The 26,895-nt window shown below is 50.5% G+C and overlaps 2 protein-coding genes across 6 annotated transcripts in view; one reads left to right on the top strand and one right to left on the bottom strand.

The window, feature by feature from the left end:
- The first annotated feature begins 1,624 nt into the window (after positions 1 to 1,624).
- Positions 1,625 to 7,979, top strand: FEM1B (fem-1 homolog B). Its single transcript, XM_049813394.1, has 2 exons — positions 1,625 to 2,238; positions 4,828 to 7,979. Exons 1-2 carry the CDS (start codon positions 1,991 to 1,993, stop codon positions 6,461 to 6,463), a joined length of 1,884 nt encoding a protein of 627 aa, XP_049669351.1. The 5' UTR covers positions 1,625 to 1,990; the 3' UTR covers positions 6,464 to 7,979.
- Positions 7,980 to 8,795: 816 nt separating this feature from the next.
- The window catches only part of ITGA11 (integrin subunit alpha 11), a 53,418-nt gene continuing 35,318 nt past the window's right edge, over positions 8,796 to 26,895 (bottom strand). For 3 of the 5 annotated variants that reach the window (XM_049813387.1, XM_049813388.1, XM_049813386.1), the window contains exons 16-30: positions 26,080 to 26,246; positions 24,653 to 24,795; positions 23,417 to 23,527; positions 23,098 to 23,183; positions 21,464 to 21,671; positions 19,666 to 19,764; positions 18,197 to 18,273; positions 17,389 to 17,478; positions 16,042 to 16,132; positions 15,790 to 15,903; positions 15,003 to 15,089; positions 14,647 to 14,757; positions 14,146 to 14,241; positions 13,634 to 13,747; positions 12,337 to 13,359 (exon numbers count right to left, since the gene is read on the bottom strand). In XM_049813387.1, coding sequence (XP_049669344.1) covers positions 13,288 to 13,359; positions 13,634 to 13,747; positions 14,146 to 14,241; positions 14,647 to 14,757; positions 15,003 to 15,089; positions 15,790 to 15,903; positions 16,042 to 16,132; positions 17,389 to 17,478; positions 18,197 to 18,273; positions 19,666 to 19,764; positions 21,464 to 21,671; positions 23,098 to 23,183; positions 23,417 to 23,527; positions 24,653 to 24,795; positions 26,080 to 26,246 — 1,666 coding nt within the window. In that variant the 3' untranslated portion in view covers positions 12,337 to 13,287. Of the gene's footprint in view, positions 9,201 to 12,336; positions 13,360 to 13,412; positions 13,462 to 13,633; positions 13,748 to 14,145; positions 14,242 to 14,646; positions 14,758 to 15,002; positions 15,090 to 15,789; positions 15,904 to 16,041; positions 16,133 to 17,388; positions 17,479 to 18,196; positions 18,274 to 19,665; positions 19,765 to 21,463; positions 21,672 to 23,097; positions 23,184 to 23,416; positions 23,528 to 24,652; positions 24,796 to 26,079; positions 26,247 to 26,895 lie in introns of those variants that run through there. The other 2 variants (XM_049813390.1, XM_049813389.1) reach the window with 2 other exon arrangements.

Genomic DNA, 26,895 nt, shown 5'->3' on the forward strand with positions numbered 1-26,895 from the left:
ACATTCGCGTCTCTGTTTCCCTGGCCGCGCGCGGCGGTGTTGCTGAGAGGGTAACTGGGGATAATAACTTGAAGCTGCGCCATAGCCTTCTGCTGAGGAATCGCAGTCCGGACCACAGCGAGCTGGACCCACCAAAGCTGATGAGGCTCCAAGAAGCTGCAGAATGGAGACCTCAGTCCCTCTGCTCAGCGGTGCTGCCAGGAGGGACGTCCGGTGGTAGCATCGGCGCTTCCCCAAGGGACCCTCTCTGTGCCATTCATGCTAAGCCACCGGGGAACACAAGTGGCAGCTGGGCAGGATTTGTTGGGAAAAAAAATAAATCCTTGAAAAGTGGAGGAGATTGTTGAGGTAATGGAGACAGGTTCCACTTAAACTTACCATGAACCCTGCTTGTCACGCTGTACCTTACATGCGTACGTGGCTGTTAAAAGCTGATCCTCCTTGACTGAACACCGCAGAGCTGACCGCGGCCTGACTTGCTTCCCTCTCGCCTCTCCAGGGCTCCTTTTGGCAATGCTGGCCGTGCAGCCGGGCTGCTGCTCCCATACATAATGCAGAGCCCGGCCTGCACGAAACTTTCCACAAGAGTTGCAGCTCCAGTTGCATGATTTTAAATTAACTATTAATACAGCTGATACCGTATCCGCTTGAGAACAATGGCACACAACAGACAGCGGCGCAGGTTGTGTATCACGTTACTTACCGCGGCCTTTATTGGTCTCAGGTAACCGGTCACAGCGTGGGGCACCTCCCGAAGGTCTCTGGGAGATGATCTGTACAGAGGAAAGGAGAGGCGGCCAAGCAGGTGGGTTGCATTTAGCTCTCGGTTAAGCTGATATGTGTGCAGCGAGGCTGGTAATGGCGTCCCTGAAACCAAGGACAAAGCTCCTGCGTGTGCTGAGGCTGGGCACGACAGGCTTGTCGGGGTGGAGTCATGGCCGAGGCAGTGAATGCTGCTGGTCCCTTCTTTAAAAAAAAACAACAAACTGAACCAAACAAAACCCTACCCGGCCCAACTGATCCCAGCCCAACCCAGTCCAACCAACCCAGCCCAGCTGGACCCAACTCAGCCCAAGCCCAGCTCAACCCAACCCAATCCAACTGAACCAGACCCAACCCAGCCCAGCCCAGCTGAACCCAACCCAACCCAGTCCAACCAACCTAGCCCAACCCAACCCAACCTGAGCCAGGAGGGCCCGGCCCAGTGCCAGGCCACCCGAGGAGGGCAGGCCAGGGGAGGCCGTGCAGCCTCCGGCCGGACAGCGGGCCGTGAGGCCCCGGGGGCGGGCAGCACCGGGGTGCCCGGGGGAGGGGAGGCTGCCTCGTCCCCGCCACCCCGGCGTCGTGAGCCGCCCGCGGGCCGGAACGTCCGTGCGCTGCCGCCGGTTGCCGGGGGGGTTGGAGGGGGAAACGGGAAAGGGCGCGGCGCTTCCGGTTTCCCTTCCGGAGTCGGCGGCGGGGGCGGAGCGGCGGCGGACGCCCGTGCCCGCCGCGCGCCCGGCAGGGCCCTTCCGGCGACCCGTAGCGGTGTCCCGCGCGCGCGCGGCGCGGCCCTCTGCGGCCGGCGGAGCGGCGCCGGTCCCGGTCCCGGTCCCGGTCCGGGTCCGTGCCTTGCCGCTCTAACGGGTCCCGCCTCCCCCCGTAGGGCGGGGCCGGCGGCCGGGCCGCGGGTTCGCGTCCCCGGTCGGGACAGCTGAGCGGCGGCGGCGGGGATGGGCCGCGGGCCCGGGGCGGGCGGCGGGGACTCGCGGGACGGGTGAGGCGGCGGTGGGCGCTGGGGCTGCCCCGCCTCGCCGCCGGCCCGCAGGGGCTGGCCGGGCCCGGGGGGCGGCTGGCCCCGAGGGGGCCGCATGTGCCCCCCGCCGGGCACCGAGGCAGGACGGAGGAGGAGGCGGAGGGAGAGGCCGCCCCGGCGGCGGGGCAGGCCGGTAGGCCCGAGCGAGGCCGACCCGGTCGTCGGGGCCGCAGTCGGGAGGAGGAGGAGGCGGCGATGGAGGGTCTGGCCGGGTACGTGTACAAGGCGGCAAGCGAGGGGCGAGTGCTGACCCTGGCCGCGCTGCTCCTCAACCGCTCCGAGAGTGACATCAAGTACCTGCTGGGCTACGTCAGCCAGCACGGCGGGCAGCGCTCCACCCCGCTCATCATCGCTGCCCGAAACGGCCACACCAAGGTGGTCCGCCTGCTCCTCGAGCACTACCGCGTGCAGACCCAGCAGACCGGCACGGTCCGCTTCGACGGGTACGTAGAGCTGGCTGCCACCCGGCACTGCCCCGACCAGAAATCGGTGTCGGTACTGGCACGGTGTAAGGGCTCAGGACCCTGTCGTTCGCCCAGCTGGCGTTAGGGAGGTTGTTTTTGTAGCTGTAAAAATGCCTTTGGCCTTCTGAGATCCTTCACCTGAAACTGTAGATGGAATAATATTCGCCGCAGCCTAGAGAGCTCCTCGACGAGCTCGTTGCCTCACATTCTCTCTTGCTTAGCTGAAACGGCCTTTTCTGTGACATTTCTGTGCCGCGGGTGACGGTGAGCATCGGGTCAGGTGCTAGCTGCATACTGGGAGCTGGGCCTTGTTTTACTCAAATTGAGAATCTTTGGTGTCCAGCCTAGACATCCTGAGGAACATCCCTTCCTGGCTGCTGGCAGCCAAGGTATGGGATGGCTGGGAGCGAAATGTGACATTTTAGGATGGGAAGGGAAGAAGGGGAGGGAAGGGAGTGCCAGACCCTCAGCTGGGACCCCGCTGGGGCAGCGGTGCTGATGCCACTCTTTGGGGAGAAGCCTGGCTGTGATGTCTGGGTCCTCAGGCGGTGTGCTGCCACGGCACAAGGAAAGAGGAATGTTGTTTTTAAAATCTCCTACAGTGCTCATCAAGTTCTTGCCCATATGTCGGCCTTCAACATAAAGCTGACTAATCGTGAAGGTAGATTGGTCTTTTGAACAGCTTCAGGTTTTGCAGGTAGCTTGCACCAAGAGGAGAGCTCGCATCAGATACTGAGCAAGAGAGATCGTGATGGGTCCCCGTGGATATCTTTCATCTGGTTCCTACTTGATGAGCTGGAGTTGTGCCTGTGCAGCTCCACCTTGCCCAGGGAAAGACTGGCTTGGTTCTTACATGCTGAATGAAGGGGGAGGAACCGACTTCCCTGTGTGGTTTGGTTTGGTTTTTTTTCCTTTCTTCCTCTTCCAGCCCTTTTTTTTCACAAGCAAAAACTGGTTGGGAATACCTAGGGTGAGGTCTGCCCCAAATTCAGTTAAAGGAAGGGTTTCTGTTGACAGAAAGTGATAGGAAGAGCTGTCAGCCCCCCTCTGCCGCTGAATTTTCTCCTGCTGTGCCTTGATGGGATGGTGATCTGCTTGCCAGAGCCTCTGCCTGGTGCAGATTAAAGGAGGTGTTGTCTGAGACACAATGGGCACAGTGGGAGTCGCAGCTTGGTGAGAAGAGAGGCGGCATGTGATCCTGGCATTATTGTCGTTCTTGGGATAAGGTGGCACAGGCACAGCAGCTCTGCTTGTTTGGGCTCCGGGCTTTTGACTTGTAAATATATACCTCTGCACCAATAAATTACCTCCTGTTCATTAACAAATCCTAGGCCCTGACTTTCCTCTGGTTTTAATATAGAAGTATTTTAGTGTGATTATTTACAAAACAAGGAACTTCTTACTGTGACTAAAGGTGTAGACGTCTTTGCGTGCCAGAGCTCTTAAACAGCTTCTGGAGCGTTGTCTAGAGGTGTTGGATTTACAACCAACCACATTTCTATTCCTGTTGAGCTATGTGAGAGCTTCATAAAATGATAAAAATCACTGTTAAAGTTAGAATTAAGTCAGTGTCTTATGATATTTTAACTTTGGGAAACGTGACTGTTTGGACATAGGGAAATGAGGTATTCGTCCCTCCTCTGTGATTTGGGATGTGCCTCAAGTGTGTATTCTCTGCAATGTGAATGCCACCTGTTTCTACATTTAAGTGCTGCTTCAAAAAACAGGAGAACAGAAAGGACATCAGCCTTTAGCTTTGTAGTTACACAACGTGCTGTATTTGGGAATGAAAACAACTTAAGAAACTGTGATGCTGTGCTGAAGTTAACTGTCCCCTCGTTTACCAGTGCCAGCAAGCTGTCTACAAGGCTGTGATGTAAAACAGATCTCTGAAACAGTCCGGCTCAGAAGAACTTCTGCTTTTTTTATTCCTGGAGTTCCATTTGAGTAACCAGACTGCTGGTTTACCGTGTGGTCTCTCAAACAAGAAGTATCGGTGCAGCAGAAGTGGTTGCAGTTTTGCAGTTCAGGGCGAGAGAACGAGTGAAGTGATATGAAATTCTTCAGCCAGCTTTGCTGCCAGGGCTGGTGTAGTGTATAGCTCCACTGTTAATCATGTCTGAGTTTGTTTTTTTGTGTCAATATGTCAATTTTGAGTTTTCTCTCCTTCTTCAATGTGTCAATTTCTGGCACAAGGCATCAAAGAAGCAGTAATTTTTGTAACTATTCTTCCTGATACCTCCATAGGCTGAGAGCTGGAGCTTGCAGGTAGGATCTCCAAAGCAGCCCAGGAAGTACTAGTGCAAAACGTGGCTAAATCCCCTGGCTGCTTTGAAGTTTCAGCTTCCAACGCTTCTTCCTTTGAGAGTTCTGTGTGCTTGATAAGTCTCTCATTCTTTTACCTTGGCTATCCCGGTAAGTTCCTTCAAGTACAAAAATAGGATGGCTATAAAATAGTTTTTAATGGCTGGGTGCGTACGTGCCTGTTCCATACTTCTTGGCTGGCTATAAAAGATGCTTTTGAAAGAGCGTCAGTTTAACTGCTTGTTTCTGTCTTTACATTTTCAGCTTTGTCATTGATGGAGCCACAGCTCTCTGGTGTGCAGCAGGAGCCGGCCACTTTGAAGTAGTCAAATTGCTGGTGAGTCACGGCGCCAATGTGAATCACACTACGGTGACCAATTCGACTCCCCTGAGGGCTGCGTGTTTCGATGGCAGACTGGACATTGTGAAATACCTGGTAGAAAACAATGCCAACATCAGCATTGCCAACAAGTACGACAACACTTGCCTTATGATTGCGGCTTACAAAGGCCACACAGATGTGGTGAGGTACCTCCTTGAGCAGCATGCTGATCCCAACGCCAAAGCCCACTGCGGTGCCACGGCGTTGCACTTCGCGGCCGAAGCTGGCCACTTGGAAATAGTGAGGGAGCTGGTCAAGTGGAAGGCGGCGATGATGGTGAATGGCCATGGGATGACTCCGCTGAAAGTCGCTGCCGAGAGCTGCAAGGCTGACGTTGTAGAACTGCTGCTTGCTCATGCTGACTGTGATAGGAGAAGCCGGATTGAAGCTCTGGAACTTCTGGGTGCCTCATTTGCAAATGACAGAGAAAACTATGATATAATGAAGACTTACCACTATTTATATTTAGCAATGCTGGAGAGGTACCGAGACAGTGAGAATATAATTGAAAAAGAAGTTCTTCCACAAATTGAAGCTTATGGAAACAGGACTGAATGCAGGACTCCTCAGGAATTAGAGTCTATTAGGCAGGACAGAGATGCCCTTCACATGGAAGGCCTCATTGTGCGGGAAAGAATTCTGGGCTCGGACAATATCGATGTTTCTCACCCCATTATTTACCGTGGGGCTGTTTATGCAGATAACATGGAGTTTGAACAGTGTATCAAGCTATGGCTTCATGCGTTGCATCTAAGGCAAAAAGGCAACAGGAACACTCATAAGGACCTTCTGAGGTTTGCTCAAGTCTTTTCTCAGATGATACACTTAAATGAGCCTGTTAAAGCCAAGGACATTGAGAGCGTTCTGAGGTGCAGCGTCTTGGAAATAGAACAAGGCATGTCCCGGATCAAAACTACCCAAGACTCTGACATCCACACAGCCATGGACAACTATGAATGCAACATTTTTACCTTTCTCTACTTAGTCTGCATCTCTACCAAGACCCAGTGCAGCGAAGAGGATCAGTCGCGAATCAACAAACAGATTTATAACCTGATTCATCTCGATCCCAGAACTCGGGATGGCTCTAGTTTGCTGCATCATGCTGTCAATTCCAGTACGCCGGTTGACGACTTCCACACGAATGATGTCTGCAGCTTTCCTAACGCACTTGTCACAAAACTCTTGCTAGATTGTGGTGCTGATGTCAACGCTGTGGACAACGAAGGGAATAGTCCACTCCACATCATTGTCCAATATCACAGGCCCATCAGTGACTTCTTGACATTGCATTCCATCATCATTAGCCTGGTGGAGGCTGGTGCTCATACAGACATGACGAACAAGCAGAAGAAAACCCCTCTTGATAAAAGTACAACAGGGGTGTCTGAAATACTCCTTAAAACTCAAATGAAGCTGAGTCTCAAGTGCCTGGCTGCCCGAGCAGTACGGATCTATAACATCAGCTACCAAAACCAGATCCCCAGAACTCTGGAAGAATTTGTGAAGTTTCACTAGGCAACATAAAATCTTTTGTGGTGGTGCTATCCCGGGATGACATCAATTGCAGACAGCAGAATACATTATGTGTACATGGAGTTGTTTTTCTCTATTCTTTTGGTTTTGGGTTCCTCTGGATTCAGTCTGCAGCCTCAATTCTCATGCAGACCTTGGGCAGGGAGAAAAGCCACATCATTTTCTTGTAGTCAAATCTGATGTTTGAGATTTTGGTCATTTCTTTTGATTAAAAGAATGCTTCGTTATCTCTTGTTTTTGCAAACAAAATGAAAAGAATCCCAATGTAGCTTGTGCAGAATGTTTTCTTTCCGATAACACATCTCCACTTATGATTTGCAGCCAAGTGCTTTAGGTAGTTATTTACAAAGGCACCTCTGAAAGCCCGTGTCACCGTGCTACCGAGGCAGTAGCTTTGCAAATTTTAAAACTTCTTGGAGTGAGGTGGGAAAGGACAATTAGAAATTATGTGGTAGTTGGTTAAAAGTGAAATCTTGACATACAGAGCAGTCCATTGCTCTCATACCTCACCATCTTTTTATGCCTTTCAGTTAATGCTGAAGACGTTGGTAACATTTTAAATTTTTTTTTTTTTTTAATTAAGTTTTGAACAGCAGTTATCAACAGCTACAGACATATGGAATGCTCTGTTAGGAAATACAGGTTTAAATTCAGCTATGGTATGTTCATCTAATAACAGTTGAAATATCAAGCTCTTCATTTACACTACTACAGTAAGTATTGAATAACTTTTGAAAAAGGAACTTGCACATTGACCGAAATGAACCGGAGTCATGGTTTCTTTTTATGTAGCTAAGTTGCTCATATATAAAGATCATGCATGGATACCTAGAAAATTTATAGGGTATTTGTGTTTGTGTGTGTCCCAACATTTCAAAATGCTTTTAACTTGTTTTTTGTTGTTTCAATGATCAACATGCACCTTTTTGACTCAAAGTATGTAAAACTGCACTCTTGGATTCCAAATGCTGTATCTTCCTAATGGAGTAGTCTGTCGCCAAAGAGAGTCTTCCTTGAAACTGCTTGAAACTGGCTTTTCCAATAAGCGTGGAGTCTGTGCCTCCCTGAATTGGACTTGAGGATTTTTCATGATTTTTACTCCTTTCATTATGAAAATCTCTATGAAACCTGATTTTTAAAAAATTGTCCTATCATAAGATCTTTTATGGTAAGCAACTGATTGTATAATAATGCTGTTGCTTGAGAAAGTACTTCTCCTTGGTAGAAGTTGCAGATACTCCGACAGTAAAATGTCACTTGTTTTGACAGGCTATTGAAAACTCTGTTTATTTTAAATGCAGCTTTTTAACTGTAAGATGATGAAAGAATGTTCTGTAGGTTTTTTTTAAACAATCTGGGTAGAACTTTAAGGCGAGATTTGGGCACACGTTTCTATTTGTATTACAAATAAATAAACATTGAATGTGGAATTAGCTTGTAACTGTTAATTTTTGTTTAGTGCCAAGCAGAATAGCGCTGCTTGGATTGTACGTACCATAAGCGCTGGCTGTTGCATCTCCTTCAAGGGAAAAGCTTCAGAAATACCGTGTCTTCTAAGCTGCAAACTTTGCTCTGCTAGAAACTAGGACCTAAAATGAAAAACGTGTCTGTCACTTGTATCTCAGGTAGGTTGAACTACTGCGTTTAAAAAAACATGACTCTTGCAGTCGAAGGTCAGGCAAAATGGCAAAGCAAAATTCAGCTGCCTGGGGCCTTAATGCAACAAATGTATGTTGTCAAACGGTTGGGAAGGTGTTAGGTGTTCTGTAAATTGTTACCCTAAATGTCTTCGTCCTGTGTGCTGAGATGTGGTCATCAGAAGTCATCAGGAAAGCTGCAGTTTTGCTGAGAATTTACAGTGGTGATTTTTAGCCTGCTTGTTGGAAATGCAAAAAAAATGTTTAAGTCCCTGTGGCTTATCGTGAGAACTGGGGAACACTTTTAGTCTCCCATTTGGGGATTGTGTCCCTTACCGCTAAAGCTTTGAACCTGAAACTTGAACAACTTGAGACCATGTACCAGGTAGTTATTATGTAGGTAGTAAAGTTGCTGGTAGCTGACTCGGTTAAAATTAACTAGTATATGAACTGGAGTGTATGTGTTACAGAAAAGAAGTCTTCTGTTACCCTGTGCTACGTGCTTCAAACAGGGCTCTGGTGCCTTGCTGTTCCTTTTTGTACTTGCACATTTATAATTTGTGATGTGCCTGTAGTTAAAAATGAGAGTCAGCAGTCCTTGAGTCTGTTTGACTTGGGAGAGTGAGGGGGAAAGAGGGGAGAGGGCTGAACACTTGCAGTGACTCATACTGCTTGCTGTATAACAAAGCGTTCTGGATTGGAAATCATTTCGAGTTGCTGTATCATTGATTAAGACTGTATTTCCTTACACTGTTTCTTTTTTTTCTCAGGACCTGTTTCTGACATGGGGTTATCTAAGTGTTGTGTTCTTGTGAAATACCTGTATAAAACTGTTCTTGGAACAAACATGCATGCTTGAAATATCTGTAGGTAATGAGGTGACAGAAACTGCTCCTCCCACAATTCTGCTTTTTTAATAAGAAACAGAATGTTACACCAAATGACCTTGTGGAAAAGCTGCTTCTTTCTCCCTTCCTGTAGCTTTGTTCTGATCCTTTCCCGCTTTTGGCTCCGTTGCAGGATAGTTGCTGAGGTTCTGCTTTGTTCATGCTGTTCCTGGGATGATTTCAGTATGTGAAGACCTGAAGAGAGAGGATGCTGTTACCTAGAAGCAGCAATAAAACTTCTTGTCAGTAGATTGCAAAGCACTTTCTATAAAGAGGGGGAAGGTCTGTGCTATGGAAGGAGCAGCTGATGCTAAAGCTGCTCCCGTCTCAGGTGTGGTCCCTGGTCTTTGTCCCAGTTCCTGATGAAGACGGGTTCCTGCTTGTCTGCAGCCCGGGAAGGTGGCGTCATGGATGTGCTGTTCTGCTGCCTGTGCTCTGGCAGTAAAACCTCTTGGCCAAGGGATAGAAAAAATAAATAAATGTGGGTGCCTGTTTCTGCACACTGGCGGATGCAGCAAAGTCCATCATGGCTCTTGGCGTCCCAGGACCATCCCTCTCCTTAGTCTGGAAATTTCTTTTTCAAGCATTAAAAGCTGGAAGAGCGCGCTTGGTGTCTTTGTGGGAGTTAATTAAAGCTCTTGATAAAAATCTGTACAAACCCCACCGGTGCTCCTTCCACTGGGAAAAAGGAGCTGCGTGACATCACCTCTGCCCCGGATGAGGCATGTGTGTGCCCATAGGTGGTGGTCTGTTATTTATAGAGCTGGCTGGGTGCAGAGAGCTGCTGTTGGAGAGCAGACTGGCTTTTAAAAATATACCTTCTCAAGGCCAGCCCACGCTCAGTGGGATGCAAACCCTTGGCAAACCTGGAGTCTCGGTCCCTTTGGCCGGAGGGATGTGAGCCCGAGCAGAAGGGCAGTGCCACTGCAGGTGGAGGGAGCTGGAGCTGGCATTTTACATGCATGTCTTTGGGTCAGCTACGCTTAAACCATGGTCCTTAGGTGGTGATGAGAGCCCTAGCTGGTCCTGGCATCGTGTAACTGCATGAAAAACTGAGGTTTTCACTTATCCCATAGGCTTCTGCATCTCTGTGGAGGCAAACGTTGCTCAACTTTACCTCAGAGCCTCGGCAGCGGCAAGCAGAAGAGATCACTTGGCTTAGTAAAGAAAACAGTTTTCTGAAAGCAAGTCACTTATTTTTTTTTCAAATGATGGGACTCAAGTTTTTGTGTTTGGCAGTGCTTGCATACCAGCCCCATCACTGCCACTGCTGTTGCTGCTGCAGGGTGCTTGGTGGGGGACCAGTGGCCCTGCAGGGACCCCCACAGCCTCGAGCCCCATCCTGGCCGTGGCAGCGGTGCCTGTTTGCTCTGGTCCCCCTGCTGCGCTCACAGCAGGGTTTGCCGGATCAGGCCCTGGCTGGGGCTGTGCCACCCTGGTCAGGATATGTCAAGGTGCAGAATTAATTAATGAGTTAGTTTATCTGAGGATGGTGAGAGCTGCCTCTTGGTAAGGGGGTCAGATGGGGCAGCTTAAGAGAGCTTTTTTCACTGAGGCTTCCCTGGGCATGAGCGTGAATTTGTGACCCGATGTACCAATGTGGAGCAGCTCGACTGCTTTGCCTGCGCTGTTGTAAGTTAAATTGATAAAAGCTGTCGGTGTAAGTAGCTTTAACCAAGTTCTCAGCAGTAACAAACCCTCTTTGTGTTTTTGGAGAAGGGCTGATGCTTTCACGCCCGGTTTGGGTAAGGAGCAGCCTGCAGCAGGGCTCGTGTCCCACAGGATGGGCATCCTCCCTGGGCACCCCGAGCCCCTGCACTGCAGAGAGAAATTGGAATTGTGTTTCTGGAGAGTTTTGACTGAACGGCAATGAAAAAGTGCAGCTTTCCTTCCTGCGAGGGCACAGAGCAGCTGTCGCACACCAGCCGTCCGGCTGCAGCAGAGGTACGGCCGCACGCCTCGGCCGGGGACGGGCACCGGTGGGCAACAGCCGCTGCTCCACCCCCTGGGACGCTGCTGGGCGGGAGCTGTGTATACAGGGATAGTATAGCTATATATATATATGTACACACATACATATATATACATGCACGCGTATATATGCTTATACGTATGTACCCACACATAGATAAGCATATACACACACACGTACACACACACAGAGATCATAGCGGGTGCACAGTGTCCCCTGTGATCACAGCTTCCCAAATCTGGAGGTCGGAAATGCTCTCTCAAATACACACACACTTATATTCACAGACACCCCCCCCCCCATATATATATATATATATATACACACACACATAGATACACATTCACACACATATATGTAAATACACATACGCAGAACCTGGATGGTGCACCATCTTGCCTGTGAGCATCATTTCCCAAAGCTGGAGGATATATGTCCACATGTAGAGGGAGAGAGAGACTGGGAGTACATAAAAAACATATATATATATATATATACACACATATGTCTATGTCCTTATAGGTGGCTCTGGAGCCAGACAGCAGCAGGAGGGCACCCACATCCCTGGGGATGCCCTGCTGAAGGATCCTGCCCAGCCCTTGCTGACCTTCAGCTCTTTTCCTTGCAGCTGGTGCTGCAGGTGTTGAAAGCCTGGGGAGGAAGGGAGGGACTGTGTGGGTGCTCAGGGGGAGACGAGCAGCCACTCTTTTCACAGCACCAAGGGCTGAGATGCTTTTGGGCAAAGCCTTGAAAAGCAGTTAGTTACTTTTTTCCTAGGAATAAAAAGTTGGAAAGATGCCAACAGTACTTCTCGTGCAACCTCTGTGCTTTCAACAGTGGTAAGGCAATTGAAATTGGTTCAGCATGAAAAGGGAGAAAAAACCCAAATCTGTCTTTTGGGGCCATGGGAGCGCCAGCATTGCACTGGACTCATGGAGCCCCAGGCCCCCACCCTGATGTCTGCACTGGCATTTCGGCTCTCCGGGGTAGCCCTGCACCCCAGCCGGGCCCCCTGGGAAAGCTGAGACCTGAATCAGGCAGAAACTCTGCCACTAACAACTCCCATTCAAGGTGAGGATGTCAGCAATGAAAATGAGATTTTTATCCCCCCCTCCCCCCTTTTATACAATAAGTGGGGCTGATTCTGCACCACGCCTTCCTCTGGGCTCGCAAAGTCTGCAACCCCCGGCCACTCATCCCACCTGACAGCATCCCTTTAAAAACAGGCTGCAAAAAACTTGCATCCCACAATAAATAAGTGGAGAACGTCCACTACATCCCAGAGGCGTGTGAGCAGCTCCCCCCTCGTACCCAGCAGAGCCGTGCAAGTGAGCTAGCACAGAAGGGGAGTAGAGGCTATTCATTTTTAAAATACTGTATTTTTAATCCTTAAAAAATACTAGGACAGTATTTAACAAACTTCATTACACATCCAGCGGACATATGCTTTCTTTTCATCCATAAAATTAATATTAGCATAAATAATTCTGTTATGCAAAAAGAAAGATTTTTGTCAAACAGCACCGATCATCCGGTTTTGCGTGACACCAAGTATGTACAATTATAATACACGTACGGACCCCTGCTGGACACAAGCTCTTCAAAACTGCTCAGTTTGTAGCAAACACTTCAAACTGTTTTTTGATTATTTTTTTTTTAAATTTTTGAATTTTTTTTCTCCTTTGCTTAAACAGGTAACTATTTTTAGAATAAGTATGTACAGCTGGACACTGGAGATTTGCATTAAGGTGCTTTAATTTGCTATCATTTGTATTCAGTGCATTAAGAAGGCGGCAAATTAAAATCTCCATCCAATTGCTCCGATTAGCGAATGCCACGCAGTTTGAGAGCTGTGGCCAGCAAAGCCCCGGGGTTTGCTACAGCCCAGCCGCGGGAACGAGAAATCCTCATTTTTAAAGGATATTATTTTTTACAGATTTTTGCAGCCCCATAGTTTGCCCCAAGTTACAGGGCCTGTTGCTTCAGTGGCCCCTCTGTCCCCGCACTGCTGCCACCTCCTTGCAAACCCAGCTTGAAGCTCCTGTCGCTGTGGCATGGGGCCACGAGTAGGAGTTGGGGATTTTTGGTACGCATAGGGTGGTTTGTTTTGGTGGGGTTTTTGGGTTGGTTTTTTTTTTGGCTTTTGGACCTGTTTAGGTGATTTTCACACAAAGGGGTGTACTCTCATCTCGATGCAAACCCAAGTTCAGCACCCAAATCCCTCGGCATTGAGGCGAACCTCTGCTCCGTAACCGGTGAGGGGCTGGGAGGGAGTGCGGGGAGGGGGGGAACCCGGTGGCCCCAGCACCATCACTCCAGCCCCTGGGTGCTCCGCTCCCGCTCCGCCGCTCGCCTGCGGCTCCCGCTTTTAAAAAATCCAAGCTGTAGGGTTTAAAGAAAAACAAAAGAAAACCCCACCATTACTTCAGCTGATTGCTGGGAAGCGTCTCTCTTTTAACGGGATATTGCCAGGAGGTTTAGACCCTGAATATAAATAATATGGAAGCGGAAAGAGGTTAGAGGAGCTTTTTGTGATGTCCGGTGGTGCCGAGGGGCTCATGGGGCTGTGGATACGGAGCTGGGGGGCCAGGGGGGTCCCTCCTCACGTGGGGGTCTCCACCGAGCCCCCAACACACGCGGCTTAAGGGCTGCTCACCTTCCAGAGCGCGAGGACGAGCAGGGCCAGGAGCAGGAGACCTCCTAACGTGCTCCCCAGGATGATCCAGATGGGGATTTGTGATTCCTCCGGTTTGGAGATTTCAAATGTTATCTGCAAGGAAACAGCATCAAAATATGCTGCTGCTGCTGGGTGCGTGAACCGGGTGGGCAGGGGATGGGGCAGGGGAACACACGGCACGATAGTAGGGATGTTGAGCATCCCCCCGCTTTGGGAGGATGCTGGAGCTGCTGGTGAGGATGCCCACCCCACACACCAGTGATTTGGCTCAGGTTTTCCCTGCTGAAGCTGGTGGTGCCGGGATCACAGCTGCCCGGCTCTGGCCACAACTGCACCGATTTGCTCCAGGCTCTGCAGAGCTGGGTGCCTGGCTTGGGTTGCTCCAGCCCTTCTGCTGGACACTGGGTTTTTCCCACTGGGATCAGAGCAGGGTGTTGCAGCATCTCCAAAGCTACTAGGTCCACGTGTGACCGTCCTGGCCAGAGACTCACCTGGCGGCTGGGGTCCTCCTCGCGGAATATGAAGGGGCTCCCGAAGCGTCGCTGGAGAACGGCGTTCATGGTAAGCTTCAGTGACTTGAACTTCAGCTGCGCAAAGAGATGCTGGACATGAGCACCAGCCATGGGAGAGGACCCAGCGCCCTGACCGGGTGTCCCCCCATGGCTTTGCTCCCCAACACAGCTTTGCATCTGTGCCAGGGATGCCGCATCTGTGGGGGAGGATGATGCAGGTCAAGTAGTGAGTGTGGCTAAATTGCAGCAAAAAGGATTGCTCAAAGTTAAATTCCCCATGACGAGGTGCTGTGCGGGATGTTAGACGCACACACCAATAGAATAAACGGGATTTGAAAACAAATTCATCCCAGACGTACCCAGGTTCCCTGGCAGGGAATGCAATTACAAGACAGAAAAACCCCCCATGTTATCATGGTGCGAGGGCTCCTTTGGGGGATTTCTCCTCAAAAGCCGTGCGTCTGCTTTGGGAGGACTTACTGCTTTTAGAGACTTCATCCACAGATTGCCATGCAAGTGCAAGTTCATGTCCTCGTTGGGGGCTAATTTCACATTGCAGTCGATGGAAACGACATCGGAGTTGCTGTGGTTCTGCAAGGGGAGAAGTTTGTGGTGTGGGAGCATCACTGCCGAGAAGGGGATAAAAGCCCGCTGGGCTTCTCCCCTGGCATACACCGAGGGGAGTAAGATCCAAACCCCAGCAGAGGGGCCATGCACCCGTCCTCCCCTGTGCCCATGGGGCATCCCCATCCTGGGGGATTTCTCTTTGGCTTGGGGTCTGCCTGGGGTGACAGAGCTCATCCCGGGGCCAGGATCAGGCCCACGAAGACACGTACCAGGTGGGGGGTGCGGGAGAGGTCCTCCTCGGCAGGTGTGCTCTGGTAGTCAGTGGTGTTTCCCCAGATGTTGCAGGTCGCGTTCTCCTGCGGGAGAAGCTGATGGGCTCCGAGCATGGGGATGGGGACCATGGCGGCCACCTCCCCACGTCCTACCCCCTGCTCAGCACCCATCCTGGTGGAAGCAGGGGGGACCCCAGTACCCCCCAGGCTTTGCTGGTGCTGGAGGCTGAGCCTCTCCCCAGCAAAAATCAGCCTGGCAGAGACCCCCATCCAGGACTCCAGCCACGTGCGCAGGGGTGACACAGGGACTTTGCCAGAGCTGCAATACAAAATGCCCCCATTGAGGCCCAATCCATCCATAAAGATGCTGTCTCCTCTGCTGGGTTCTTTCCATCACTGGCACGTGGGGCAGCGGGAGGCTCGGGGTACCCCAGGGTCTGTTCCCAGCCCTCTTACCACTTTGATGGTCACTCACACCTCCAGTTTGCCCCAGGCACAGCTAATGCTTTCAAGACCCTCAAGAATTCATTGCATACTGGAGTAAGGTCTAGCTTAGAGAAATATTTGGACCAAACCCTTTGGCCGCTACCATTTTCCATGTTTCCAGCCAAGCGAATGCAAAAGGGAGAAGCTCGGGCATGAGCCAAGGCCATCCGTGCAGGTGTGAGCATGGCGGGGGAGGGTTTGCAAAAGGATGGGGTGACCCGCCGTGGGGTGTCCCCATCCCCACTCCTGGTGCAGAAGAGACCCGTGCATGCTTAATAGGATGAAATCCCCTTCCTACCTGGTCCACCATGAATTCAGTCAGGAGCAGGAGGCGGTTGCCTGCCCGGGTGGCCACGGGGACAGTGAGCTTGATGGTCACCCCCTCCACAGGGAAGAAGCCCAGGTTCTGCAGCTGCGAGGGCAGAGGACAGGGATGTGCCCGGGGTGCTGGTGTCCCATGGGATGGGGATGAGCAGGGTGACCGTAGCATATTCCACCTCCGGGATGGTGCTCGGGGGGTCCCTCAGCTGGTTTAAAATCCTCTCCTTACCTTGAAGGTGCAATGAAAGGGAGGGCCAATGCTGTCATATCTCTCCAGGGAGCTGTTCGACCTGATTTCATAGTAGTCCAAGCTTGACATTCTGTTGTGACAAAGAATGACAAGTCGCGAGGTGGGCTCAGAGCAAACAGAGCATGAAGCAGCCCCATGCCCAGCTGCCCTATCCGCAGGCAGATTCCCCAAGGAGAGGACTTGTGGTGTCTCTGGCCCCATTTTTAGATGGAAACCATGACCTGGCTCCACCTCATGCAAAAAAAGATGGGGGATTTTCACGCTATTCTATTTCTGCAGTATTTTCCCCTTTCTTTGTAGAATTCTTCTCACCTCTTTAATATAACAGAGAGATCCAAGACCCTGATCAGCTGTTTGAATGTCACGTATAAATCAGAGGAGGAAAATCACATCTCTGTTTCACATCTGGAGAAGAGGGGAAGGAGCCAGGAGCATTGATGGGTGCCCGTGGGAGCCTGGCCAGGATTGACTGCGATGGGACGCATGCTAACCAGTGCCATGACATGAGGCACATGGCCCAAAACCCCCCAAACTCTTTGAAATTATTTCCTCTTTTTGCCTCCAAGGTGCCCAAATTTGAATTTTTTGTGTTGTTCCTTTTCCCCCAAGTTCTCCCTTCTCCCGTAAGGGTGATTCTGATATTTGTTAAATTGAGAATCCTCCTGCTCCCCATAAATTTTAAGTATTAAAATGGTTTTATTTTCAGTGCCCCACTGCCTCTAGTGTAAAAAAAAAAGAAAAAAAAAGAAGACTGAAGGTCTTAAAAATCTGCTAAGAATTACAGCAAGTGGTGCCAGAGAATGTGCTTCTGGGGTCCACGTTTCTTCTTATGATCAGGTTAATAAATTATCATCTGTGCCTTAGCTCCCTGCTCTCCTTGGACCGAGGACGCTCTCTGCTTTAGTTACTGTTGATGCCCAAACCTTCCACACACATCCCTCAGCTGAGCTTCTGGTGAGAGGATTTTTAGTGGGATGGCTACCAGCCCAGGTGCTGGCTAGTAACACGTTACGAACATTAAGTATTTTTTCCCCTTAAAAAACAATTGCCCTCACATCTATTTAATAACACTTGTGCATTTAAACATTATGAAAGCACAGCACCTTGTTGCTCCTTGCTGTTGATTTTTATAAGGACCCACTGAGTGGGATGTCCCTGATTTTATAGTTCCTTCAGCCCCCTTTCTAAACAAATTCCCCAAATTAAAGCTCATTTGCAGTGGGCTCTGTTTGAACACAGCTCCCATGGGGCCAGTACTGGTTTTCCTGAAGGACACCCTGCAAGCCATGTCCCCCTAAAAGCTTCATCCTGTTCCAAAACACTCACCTGGTGAAGAGCAGGTCGGCTTCATACTTCAGGTGAAAATTCAGATGGGCGAAATTGTCCTCCTTGGTGCTCTCCTTCTCCTCGCTGTCACTGAAACATCAGTGGGGCAAGCGGGGAGTGAGGTGGGAGCCGGCTCCCCTCTGATTTTTTGGGGAGGGGGGAATCATGGGAAGCAGGTGAGGAAGGGTTGAACTTTTGCTTTTTTGACCAGAGTGTAAAGAGAAGCAAATTTATTTTGTATTTTTTATTAGCCCAAGGCCATAAAATATTTGGAGATATTTGGAGAGAGGTTTCACACCCAGCAGCCTTAAAGTGGTGCAGCAGCCCCAGCACACCAAATCCTTGGCCGCTCTCTGCCACCACGACTAATGAAAATGAAAAATATGTTAATGAGATTTCAGTTGGCTGTCAGAAAACTTTACCTGCGCAGGGCAAGTGAGCAAGGAGAATTATGCAAAGCTGCTGGGAGATAGTTTTCCGGGGAGCATTTGCAGTTGTGAAGGCTGTGAAGAAAGCAGCAGTGGCTGGAGACCTTTTCTGCTCAGCGCAGAGCCTGGCAGTGACTGCACAGCTTCCACATATACAGAAAAATGAGGGATATAAATATACAGATAAATAAAAATAGCTTGGTTTGTGAATACAGGGCTGCACACTCTGTAATAACCCATGGCAATCAGATTTCCTTGTGGTTATTCCCCGAGTAAAGCCTTCAGCATCACCTATGGGTATGGAAGAAAGAAACCCAACACATGCAGGCAATGTCCCGTCGACCTCAAAAACGCGTGCAAGGGAGAAAGCAACCATTAACCTGTTGGCGATCAAGTAGATCTCCATGCTTTGAAGGAAAATCGACTTGCTGAATTCAAAATCCAGGCGAAAAGCTACCTGTGGAAGTTGGAAACAGATTGGAGAAAACATTAGGGGGGAAAAAACCCAAAACCCGAGTGCTGGCCAGGGGTGGTGCGGGAGCTCTGTGGGTGAAAGCATCCCCCTGATCCCACTGGGAGATGCTGCCAGGCTTCAGGCAGAGCCTCAGCTTTCCAGGGAGACAAGAGACCATGCCAGGGATTTGCAGGATTTGCTCTCAGGCCTGCACATTGCATTTTTTTGCTCTGAGATTGGAGAAGCAAGCAGCCCCTCTTTGGAAGAGAAACCCTCCGGGGGACCTGCAGTGAGAGGCCGCTCACTCCCATCTGCGGCACGGGGTCGGCTGGCGGGGGAAGGCAGCCGGAGGGAGGCCAACAACAATAAAATGTGATAAATGTCACATCTGCAAGAGCTGTGGCAATGACCTCAAACTGTCTGGGACTGCACAGCTGAGTATAATATTAAAGCTCCTGCTGCTCTCGGGCCAAATTTCCATTTCCAGCTTGTCTTTGTTTTGGCAAGACCTGGACTACCTGATGCCACGCAGATGCATTCTCAGCCCCCGTAGGTCATGGGGAGTCAGGATGCTGCGCTCTTTGTACAGCCACAGGCATCCGAGAGGGCTTTTTTGGGAGCTTAAAGCCTAGCGAGGTGCCTGGAGCTCATCCATCACTATCAAGCTTCTGACAAGGAAAGGCTTCAGACGGATACGGGTGTTGGAAAGATTTTATCTTTAGATACCATTTGTATTGGTCCCTTTTCCCACAGGGGTGAAGAATGGGCAGGTGGGATTTCACACAGAGCCCCGGTGACTGCAGAGAACAGCATCTCCTTCCTTTTCCTTCCCCACCTTCATGCTGCATGTAATGTTTGCAAAGGGTTTTATGGCATATAAAAAATTATGCTCCCTGGACCTGGGCTTACCCCGAGTGCTGGGAACTGCTGGGAGCTGCAGTTTGGAGGGTGCCACCAGCCTGAGAGGCCTTGGGCGGGCTTGGAGGAGGGTCTGGAGGGACCCAGGGTGTTCAGAGCAAGGAAAACCTCTCAGGCAGGGAAGAGTGCCTCATCCTGTGAAGAAGGAGCTCCAAGAAGTTACCATCAGTGGCTTGAAGCCAATATTAAATTGCTCCAAAGGACTGGAGTCAAATTCTTTGACTGGGAGGAGCTGGGTTTCATTTTGGTACTCTCCCAGCATCAAGGCAGTGTCCTAACCATTCCATCTCCCCTAATGTGCCTTTCAAACACCAGAAACAGACAGAGAAAGGGAAGAAACCAAATGTTTATCTTTAAAAATCCTGTTCAAAGCTGCCCAGCCTGAAGATGGATGGATGCAGCCCCGCAGCTGTGCCAGGGCAGAGGGCTCCTGTCCCACGGGTGAAGCCTCACTTGGGCAGGAGGGAATAGATTTACCTTGGCCTTGGCTCGGAAGAACGGGTAGCTCACATTGCACACTTTCTTGTTGGGGTGTTTGTCTTCCATCACGCAGTCGATGTTGATATCCGTGTCATCCTAGAACAGGACACGACTTGTCTGTGACACTGGGGATGAGCCCTATGACCTGGCTCTTTATGAAAGCACCAGATGCACCCGTGGGGCTCTAAACAGGCTTTAACTTTTGGAAAAAAACCAACAAAACCAACCAAGCAACCAACCAACGCTGCTTGCTGCAGGCTGGGAATCCTTCCCATGCAGCTGAATTTCTAGGGACGTTCCTGGAGAGGGGCTTTTCTAGCAAACAACTTCCAGCTTTCTGATTTAAATCCTCTTTAGAAATTTAGCTACAGCAGTGAATGAATGAACTTGATTATCTTGGCACTTAATTGGGAGGAAGAATATTTTTCAGTGGTGAGGAGTCACAGGGAAGCATCAAGAGATAACATGAGCTATTATTCTGCATGGCCACCAGCTAAGGAGTAATATTTAATTTCCTCATCTCAACAATTACATCCCTGCTGCTTGAACACCTTCCAGCTCGCCAGTAGGGCTGGGGAAGCTCGTGCCCATCGCAAAGCCCAAGCACAGCTGGGGTGGGATATGACACCGACCCTGCTCCACTGCCAAGCTGTAGCAAACCTACAAGAAGTTGTAGCCTGGTTGCATGCAGGTGTCCATCCCCACCATGAGATGATGAGCTATTCCAGTTTTTGGGCCTGTGTTAGACCGCGCAAGCGTCTCGTTTCAAGCTGCTGCCACCAGACAATCCTACTGAGGAGCCGAAACATCCCAGCACCAGCCACAGGGAAAATGCCTTGACAGCCATCACCAATGGCCTGGAGCTTTCTGCCACTCATCTGCTGAGATTATGGACTTTCTGGGTCCACAGCTACTTTTGTTTGGGTCTTTCTACAGCCTCTGACACAAACATCCATCCCCTCCAGTTGGCAATTTGCTTATTTATAAGGAGTGGCAGCCAGGAACCCGTTAGCAGTGATGCTTCTGTAACCAGCTACAAATATTTCCTGCAACCACTGCTGCATGGTGCTTTTCTGTTACCGAGTATTGTAGGGTTTTTCCCCCTCACTTAATTTGGAGAAATGTCTCAGAAAATGCATTTTTCTTATTTCGTGGGCAACATGCCCCACAATTTTCCCTTGGCACAGCTTGTAGAAAAACAAACGAAGGACATGGGATCTGCGGGTGGGTATGAAGTCATTGGGGGGACGAGGGAGGGCTCAGCAGCATCAGCATATTTCCCAAATCTCGCTGGGAAAAGGGAGGAGTTGCACTGAGACCCAGCGAGTGGTGGGGGTGAAATATTGAGGAGAGTGGGAGTCCATGGGGCACAATGGGCTTATCCAGGGTTCAGCCGTAGAGAAGTGGCATCGCCCGGCTTGATGCTCAGTTGTGGCCATGTTCTCATTATCAGCCCACACTTCCAGGAGTTATATCTCAGCTGCAAAAATTTATCCCTGACGGGAACTTGGCCATGTGCAGCAAGTATTTTTAAACTACTGGAGTAGAAAAATAAAGAGGGAAATAATTTCATCTGCATTTGACCTTCTTTCAGGCTCTTAAAATTCAAACATTTTTTGTATTTCCAAAATAAAGAGCTGAAAGGGCTGTAAGTACTTAGAAACTAAGCCCATAAACATGTCTGATTTATGAGGGATGGAGACATTTTTGGGCTCTAGTTTAGGACACAGCTTTCTCATCCGGACGGGATTAGAGGTGCCTCTGGAAAGCCCTGGATCTCCCCTGGCAGCCTTACCTTGGGGATCAAGCTGGCGAACTGGAGGTTTCTGGAGAAGGAGATGTTGAGGACTGTGCTGTAGGCATTTTCACCTCGGTTCTCCAGCGCCGCTTCCACGGCCACCCTCCTCCTGCTGCTCTCGATGACGAAGACGGAGGTGTCGAAGGAGAGGGTGAAGGCCGAGCAGTCCGGCGGTGCCCTCCGCAGAGCCCGGCGGCAGTACTCCCTGCAAGAGGAGCGCAGTGGTGCAGGCAAGCGCTGCCTGCGGCACCGCTCCAAGACCTAGCCCTGGGATTTTTACGTGCACAGTGCATACGAGAGCGCAAGGGAATCCCTGCTCTCCCTCTGTTGTGCTGCGCTGCTGCTGAAAGAGGAATCACAAATTCTCCCCGTGGACCGTTGTTTTGCTTGTGATTTTTGGCTAACGGTGCCTAGCTCTCTCAAACCCAGTTAGCAGCTCTTAGTACAGCTGGGATGTAAGGAAAAAAAATAGATGCCATACCATTAGCAAAGGGTAAAGCTGGCATTTAGTTTCAGCCTGGCTGAGATCTCTTTCCCGGCAAGTTTACCAGCACAGACTCTGTAATGGCAGCAGCATCTGCTTTTGCAGACTTGATGGGTATTTGGGCATTTATTTTCTTTATGAAAAATAAAAAAGGAAAGGAAAATGTAGGACGGTGCCACCTTCAGAGTCACCTTCTGCCTTTAATGGTGGGGCAACCAGGGTGCCAGTTTGAAGGAATGGCTCTATTCCAACAAGTCACCTCAAAAATGGTTTTCTCGGCAGAAATCATCTCCATATTGGTTTCTTTTCTAGGGCATGGTCCAGTTCCCAGTGATGCTGTCGGGAAAGCTCCACAAGGTTCAGGAGGAACCAAATTAGAGGTCTGGCACCCCGGTAGACCACAGCATCTGCCCATGGTTATTTGTAGGACTCAAGCCACTAAGATCCATACATAATCCCTACCTACAGCTCACTTCAAGCTCCCACAGCACAGCACAGCCCAGCCCAGCCAGGAGTGCTGGGGGCGCCCACCCTCTCCCAGTCAAGCCCCGGGTGACAGCCTCAGGACCAAGAGCTTTACAGGAGACACAGGGCAATAAATGCTGAATTACAGGACACAAGTAATCCCCAGGTAGCAGCACTGGCTATGAGCTTGGTTCAGAGCCCACTGCCATAGACGGGAGGCGGAGGTTCAGGCTCCTGCGCTCCTAGATAACCTTTAAAAGCTCTTTAAGCAATGAGTTGTAGTGTATAATTATTTCTGCTGCGTGAGTCAAGCTTGTAATTGCCAAGTGGGTAATGCCAGCCTTGCATTTATTCCCTGCTGTTATTTACTGATTTGTCTCCCTGGGGCTCATCACCATGGCATCAAATATTAGTTGTTTTGTGGATTCTCTGAAAAACCGCTGATTTGTTCCAGGCAGGGAGCAGGCAGAGGCTCAGAGACCCACTGTGAGTAGAGGTCCCAAGGAGTACCTCGTGGTGGTGTTGGATGAACCTTGTGGTGATGTTGGGTGAAGAACCAGTTGCAATGCCATTATCTACGGAGCGTGGGTTGGGGCTGGGTTTCAGAGCCCCCCCCCCCCCCCCCCCCCCCCCCCCGCCATTTGCGATATTGGTTGGAGGATGCTCTGAGCAACCTACTCACGTGGCACTGGGCACATCGCTTCTGGCATCCAGGACCAGATCAGGAACACAGTGCTCATCCTCATTGCATCCGTTCCAGAAAGGGACCTGAAGGGGACACCAAAAGCAGCTCAGTGATGATTTGTGCCCCAGGTTGTACTCCATGGAGAAGGGACATGGGCGGTGATACCCAGCTGCAGCGAATGCCCAACACACTGCTATCATGGGAAGGACCAGGGATTGCAGCCCCAAGGTAAAGAAGCACATGATACATCCAGAGATAAATCTGCTGACCAAGTGCCTGATAGAAGGCACCCTGGGAGGTCAGTGCTGCTACCTACCGAGACCTTGAGCGAGGTGGGCCAGCCATCATCCAGCATGGGGCCATTCTCAGGGTGCTCCAGCTCGTAGTCGATGGAGAATGTCACCGGCTTCACATAATCAGCTGTGTCCTGCGGCGGACAGAAAGCATCGTTGAGGAGGACAGGGCTCCTGCTTATAGAGGGGCAGCATCGGAGAGCAAGGTAAGGCAGAGCTACAGGCACGTGTGATTATTTTGTGAAATGAAAGCTTTGCAATCTAGTATACTTGGTGTGTAATCATCCTGTCTCCCCAGCTAACCCTTACCTAGGGACAGGGACAACCCAAACTCAGTGGTGCTGCTCAACAGCCGTCCACAAGTACATGTCTGATGATGCTGGAAATGTTTCACCCCAGAGATGCTGGCTCTGAAAGGTGGATGCTCCTTGGTGGGGGCTGTCCCCAGGGGGGACAGAGCTGTCCTGCAACCCTTACCTGGGGCTCATCTGACCAGTAATGAAATTGCACTTTTCCTGCAGGTCTATGAGCTCTTCTCATGCATTGCCTCAGCCACACGGGGTGCAGTTAGATGCTCTGAAGCAAGACGCTTCTTGTGCTAAATCACAAGCTCCATCTTGAGCTCCAGACTCAAATTTCCCAGAAGTTCACAGCAGTTCAGGCCAGGGCTTGGGGCTAGGCCAGTCTGGCAGCTTGGCCCTCCCTGGCCTCTGCAATATTCTCATCATTCACTGGGAATGTTTGATTTTGGCCAGGTTTGTGCATCAGCTGTTCCTTGCAAGCGATACAGAGGGTTTCGCTGGCTCCTGCACCCAGGGAGGGGGACCCAGAAGGTTAGAAGGGTGCAGAGGGTGAGAGCAGTGGGGACTGGCACAGAGGCATTTGGTTCCCAACGGAAAAAATGTGTTTTCACCAATTTCGGAGCAGGAGGACCAGCCTGATGCGGGTGTCAGGAGTGCACGCCCTCCCTGAGGGCACGGCTAGCAGCTCGTGGAAAGCAGCACAGCGCAAGCTGGGGCTGCAATGAAGTCAGTGCTCAGGGACCCAGCAGCTGCTGCATGCTGGCAGCTCCATCCCTGACCACATCAAACCTAGCGTGAAGAAATCCAGGCACAGGGATGAGGCTCGTTTCCAGGCTTATGAAGCCATCGAGGCTCCTCTGACAGCATCCCGGGGCATCACTATTTTTGCACAAGGTGGAGAGCATCTCCCCCCAGGTTGGCAGAGGAGGAGACCCCAGCCTTGTACTTCACACTCACCAAGACGTGGAACTGGAGCGTGTCGCAGTGCTCCTGCCCGGCAAGCAGCACCAGCCCCTTTTGCACGTGCCGCTCTCCGCTCTCGTCCAGGTGAGCCCGCGGCGTGTACCTGCGCTCATCGATGGTGGCATTGTACCGCAGTGCTGGAAGGAAAGCAACACCCTCAGGGCTTCTCCCTGGGGTTATGCTCACTATATAGCAACACTGGGTCAAAGAACGGGCTTTTGGGCACTCAAACCCCTACTACCTTGCTAAGGGAAAATCAGGTTATAGTTAGCGTTGCCTGTTTCTAACAGATATTTCTTTTCAGCAAAGCATCGACTCTCCAGGTCAAATGAGGAACTTTAAATACAAGACACCGTGTAAAATCTGTGCAGGATACATAATTATTTGCCTCATATATTCACAGGCTGGCCTGTACCAGTTCTGGAGGTTTTGTACCCTGGAGCACTCTCCTCTTCCAGGTGCTTTACTGGAGATCATTCTCTTCCTGCAGCGCTGTTGAAAACAAACCAAAGGTTCCCAACCCAGCACCAAGCAGGGTGGAATTTGCACCCACTACACAAGTGTGATGCAAAACGTGCATAAGCAAAGAGCAACCACCAGCCCCCAGCATGCACCATCCACGGGGTGGCTCTTCTGGGCAGAAAGAAGTGTAAAATTAAATAAAGAAAACCCCACTCAGCTTTTTGTCCTGCAAGCTCCACAGTTATAGCAGGGAGGAGGAAAACACTGGATTCGATAGTACAAATTGAAATTCTTGCTCTAGGGGATGGGAGTTTTTCCTGTGGCTTCGCTCGGGACCCGATTTTCTTTTGACAGTGTTTGCTGCTGGTTTACAAAGGGCTGAGCCACTATTGCTTCCCCCTGTGTCATGGGCATCTGCCGGGTAGACTCAGGGTCACAGCAACATGCAAGGACTTAATAGCAGAGCTGGCCAATAACTTCAGAGAGATTCCCCAGGATATTAGGGAAAGATGCACATATGGTTGGCAGATGTGTCCTGCTGCTGCAGCGGGGAGGATGGATGAGCTCTGCGGGACATAGTCCGGGCACGTCCCCTCCTGTCGCACTGGCTGGCAGGGTGGTGGTGATATCCCCATCACATGGACCACGGCCAGATCAGCTGCGGGAGAGCTTGGCCCCAGGGTGTAGGTGAGAGAAGATGTTCAACATGGGTAAGGCTGTATCCTCGAAGTGTTTCTTGGCACTGCTTAATGGCAGAGCCACCATCCCTGCTACATCAGCCAGGAGAGGGACAAATTTGTGGGTAAAAAGGGATGTGGTGGGTGGCAATGTGCATGCCTCCAGACATGCCAAGCTCCTGGATGGTTTCCCTTGGCAGAAGCTGGACGCTGCCTCAGGGTTGGAGACCTAAACAACGCATGAATTGGGGTTTTTGTTGCGTGAGCAGCCGTGCCACTTACCCACGCTGGCTGTCTGGAAGTGAGCTGAGAGAAAGACGGCAGTGAAGCAGATGAAGGCTGACATGCAAGTGGCATCCTTCCCATTCCGCTTGCAGTCCTTGGTGAAGATGTTGATTTTGGAGGGCTCAAAGCGGATGCTGGCATTGATCTGGACCACGCTACGGGACCTGTGGGGTAAGCAAGGGTCAAGAGACATGCTGTAGCGTGGGATGCCCTCACCCATCTGCAGCATCCTCCAAAAGTCTCCCACATCTCCCGATTCACCCTTTTCACACTTTTCCACTCTTATTCTCAACATCAAGAAGGTGTTGAAGAAGACCAAAGGCCACCACAGCATGCTGATGTACTGTCAGCTCATCTATGTAGCATTTGAAGAATAAAATCTCTTGCGCATATTTGCCTCCTGCTTATGCCAGTGAAGTAGGTCAGTGCCGAGAGCAGGATTTGGCCCCTTACATGCACATAACACTTTTCAAGGCAGACCCCAGGGTGGCTCATCTCTGCTGGGTACAGCTATCCTCCGTCTTAACAGCTTCAAGGGCCTTTCCAAACATTAATCAATATTTGAAAATATTAAATTGTTCTTATTAAATAAGAACAGAGGGAGCCTGGGCAAAGCACCAAAAATCAATTAACTGATTTGAAACTCCTGGGGAACTAATGATGAAATTCAATGCAAAACCAACTCTGACATCCTTCTAGGGCCCAATGGCATTGAAATCCCATGGCCCCACCAGACAGGGAGCCATTACTGTGAAAAGACAGTTCAGATTGTTGGGACATCAGTTTTCCCCTGAAAAATGTCAGCATATTGCA

This window comes from Accipiter gentilis, chromosome 10 (assembly GCF_929443795.1).
Source record: "Accipiter gentilis chromosome 10, bAccGen1.1, whole genome shotgun sequence".
Classification (NCBI taxonomy): domain Eukaryota; kingdom Metazoa; phylum Chordata; class Aves; order Accipitriformes; family Accipitridae; genus Astur; species Astur gentilis.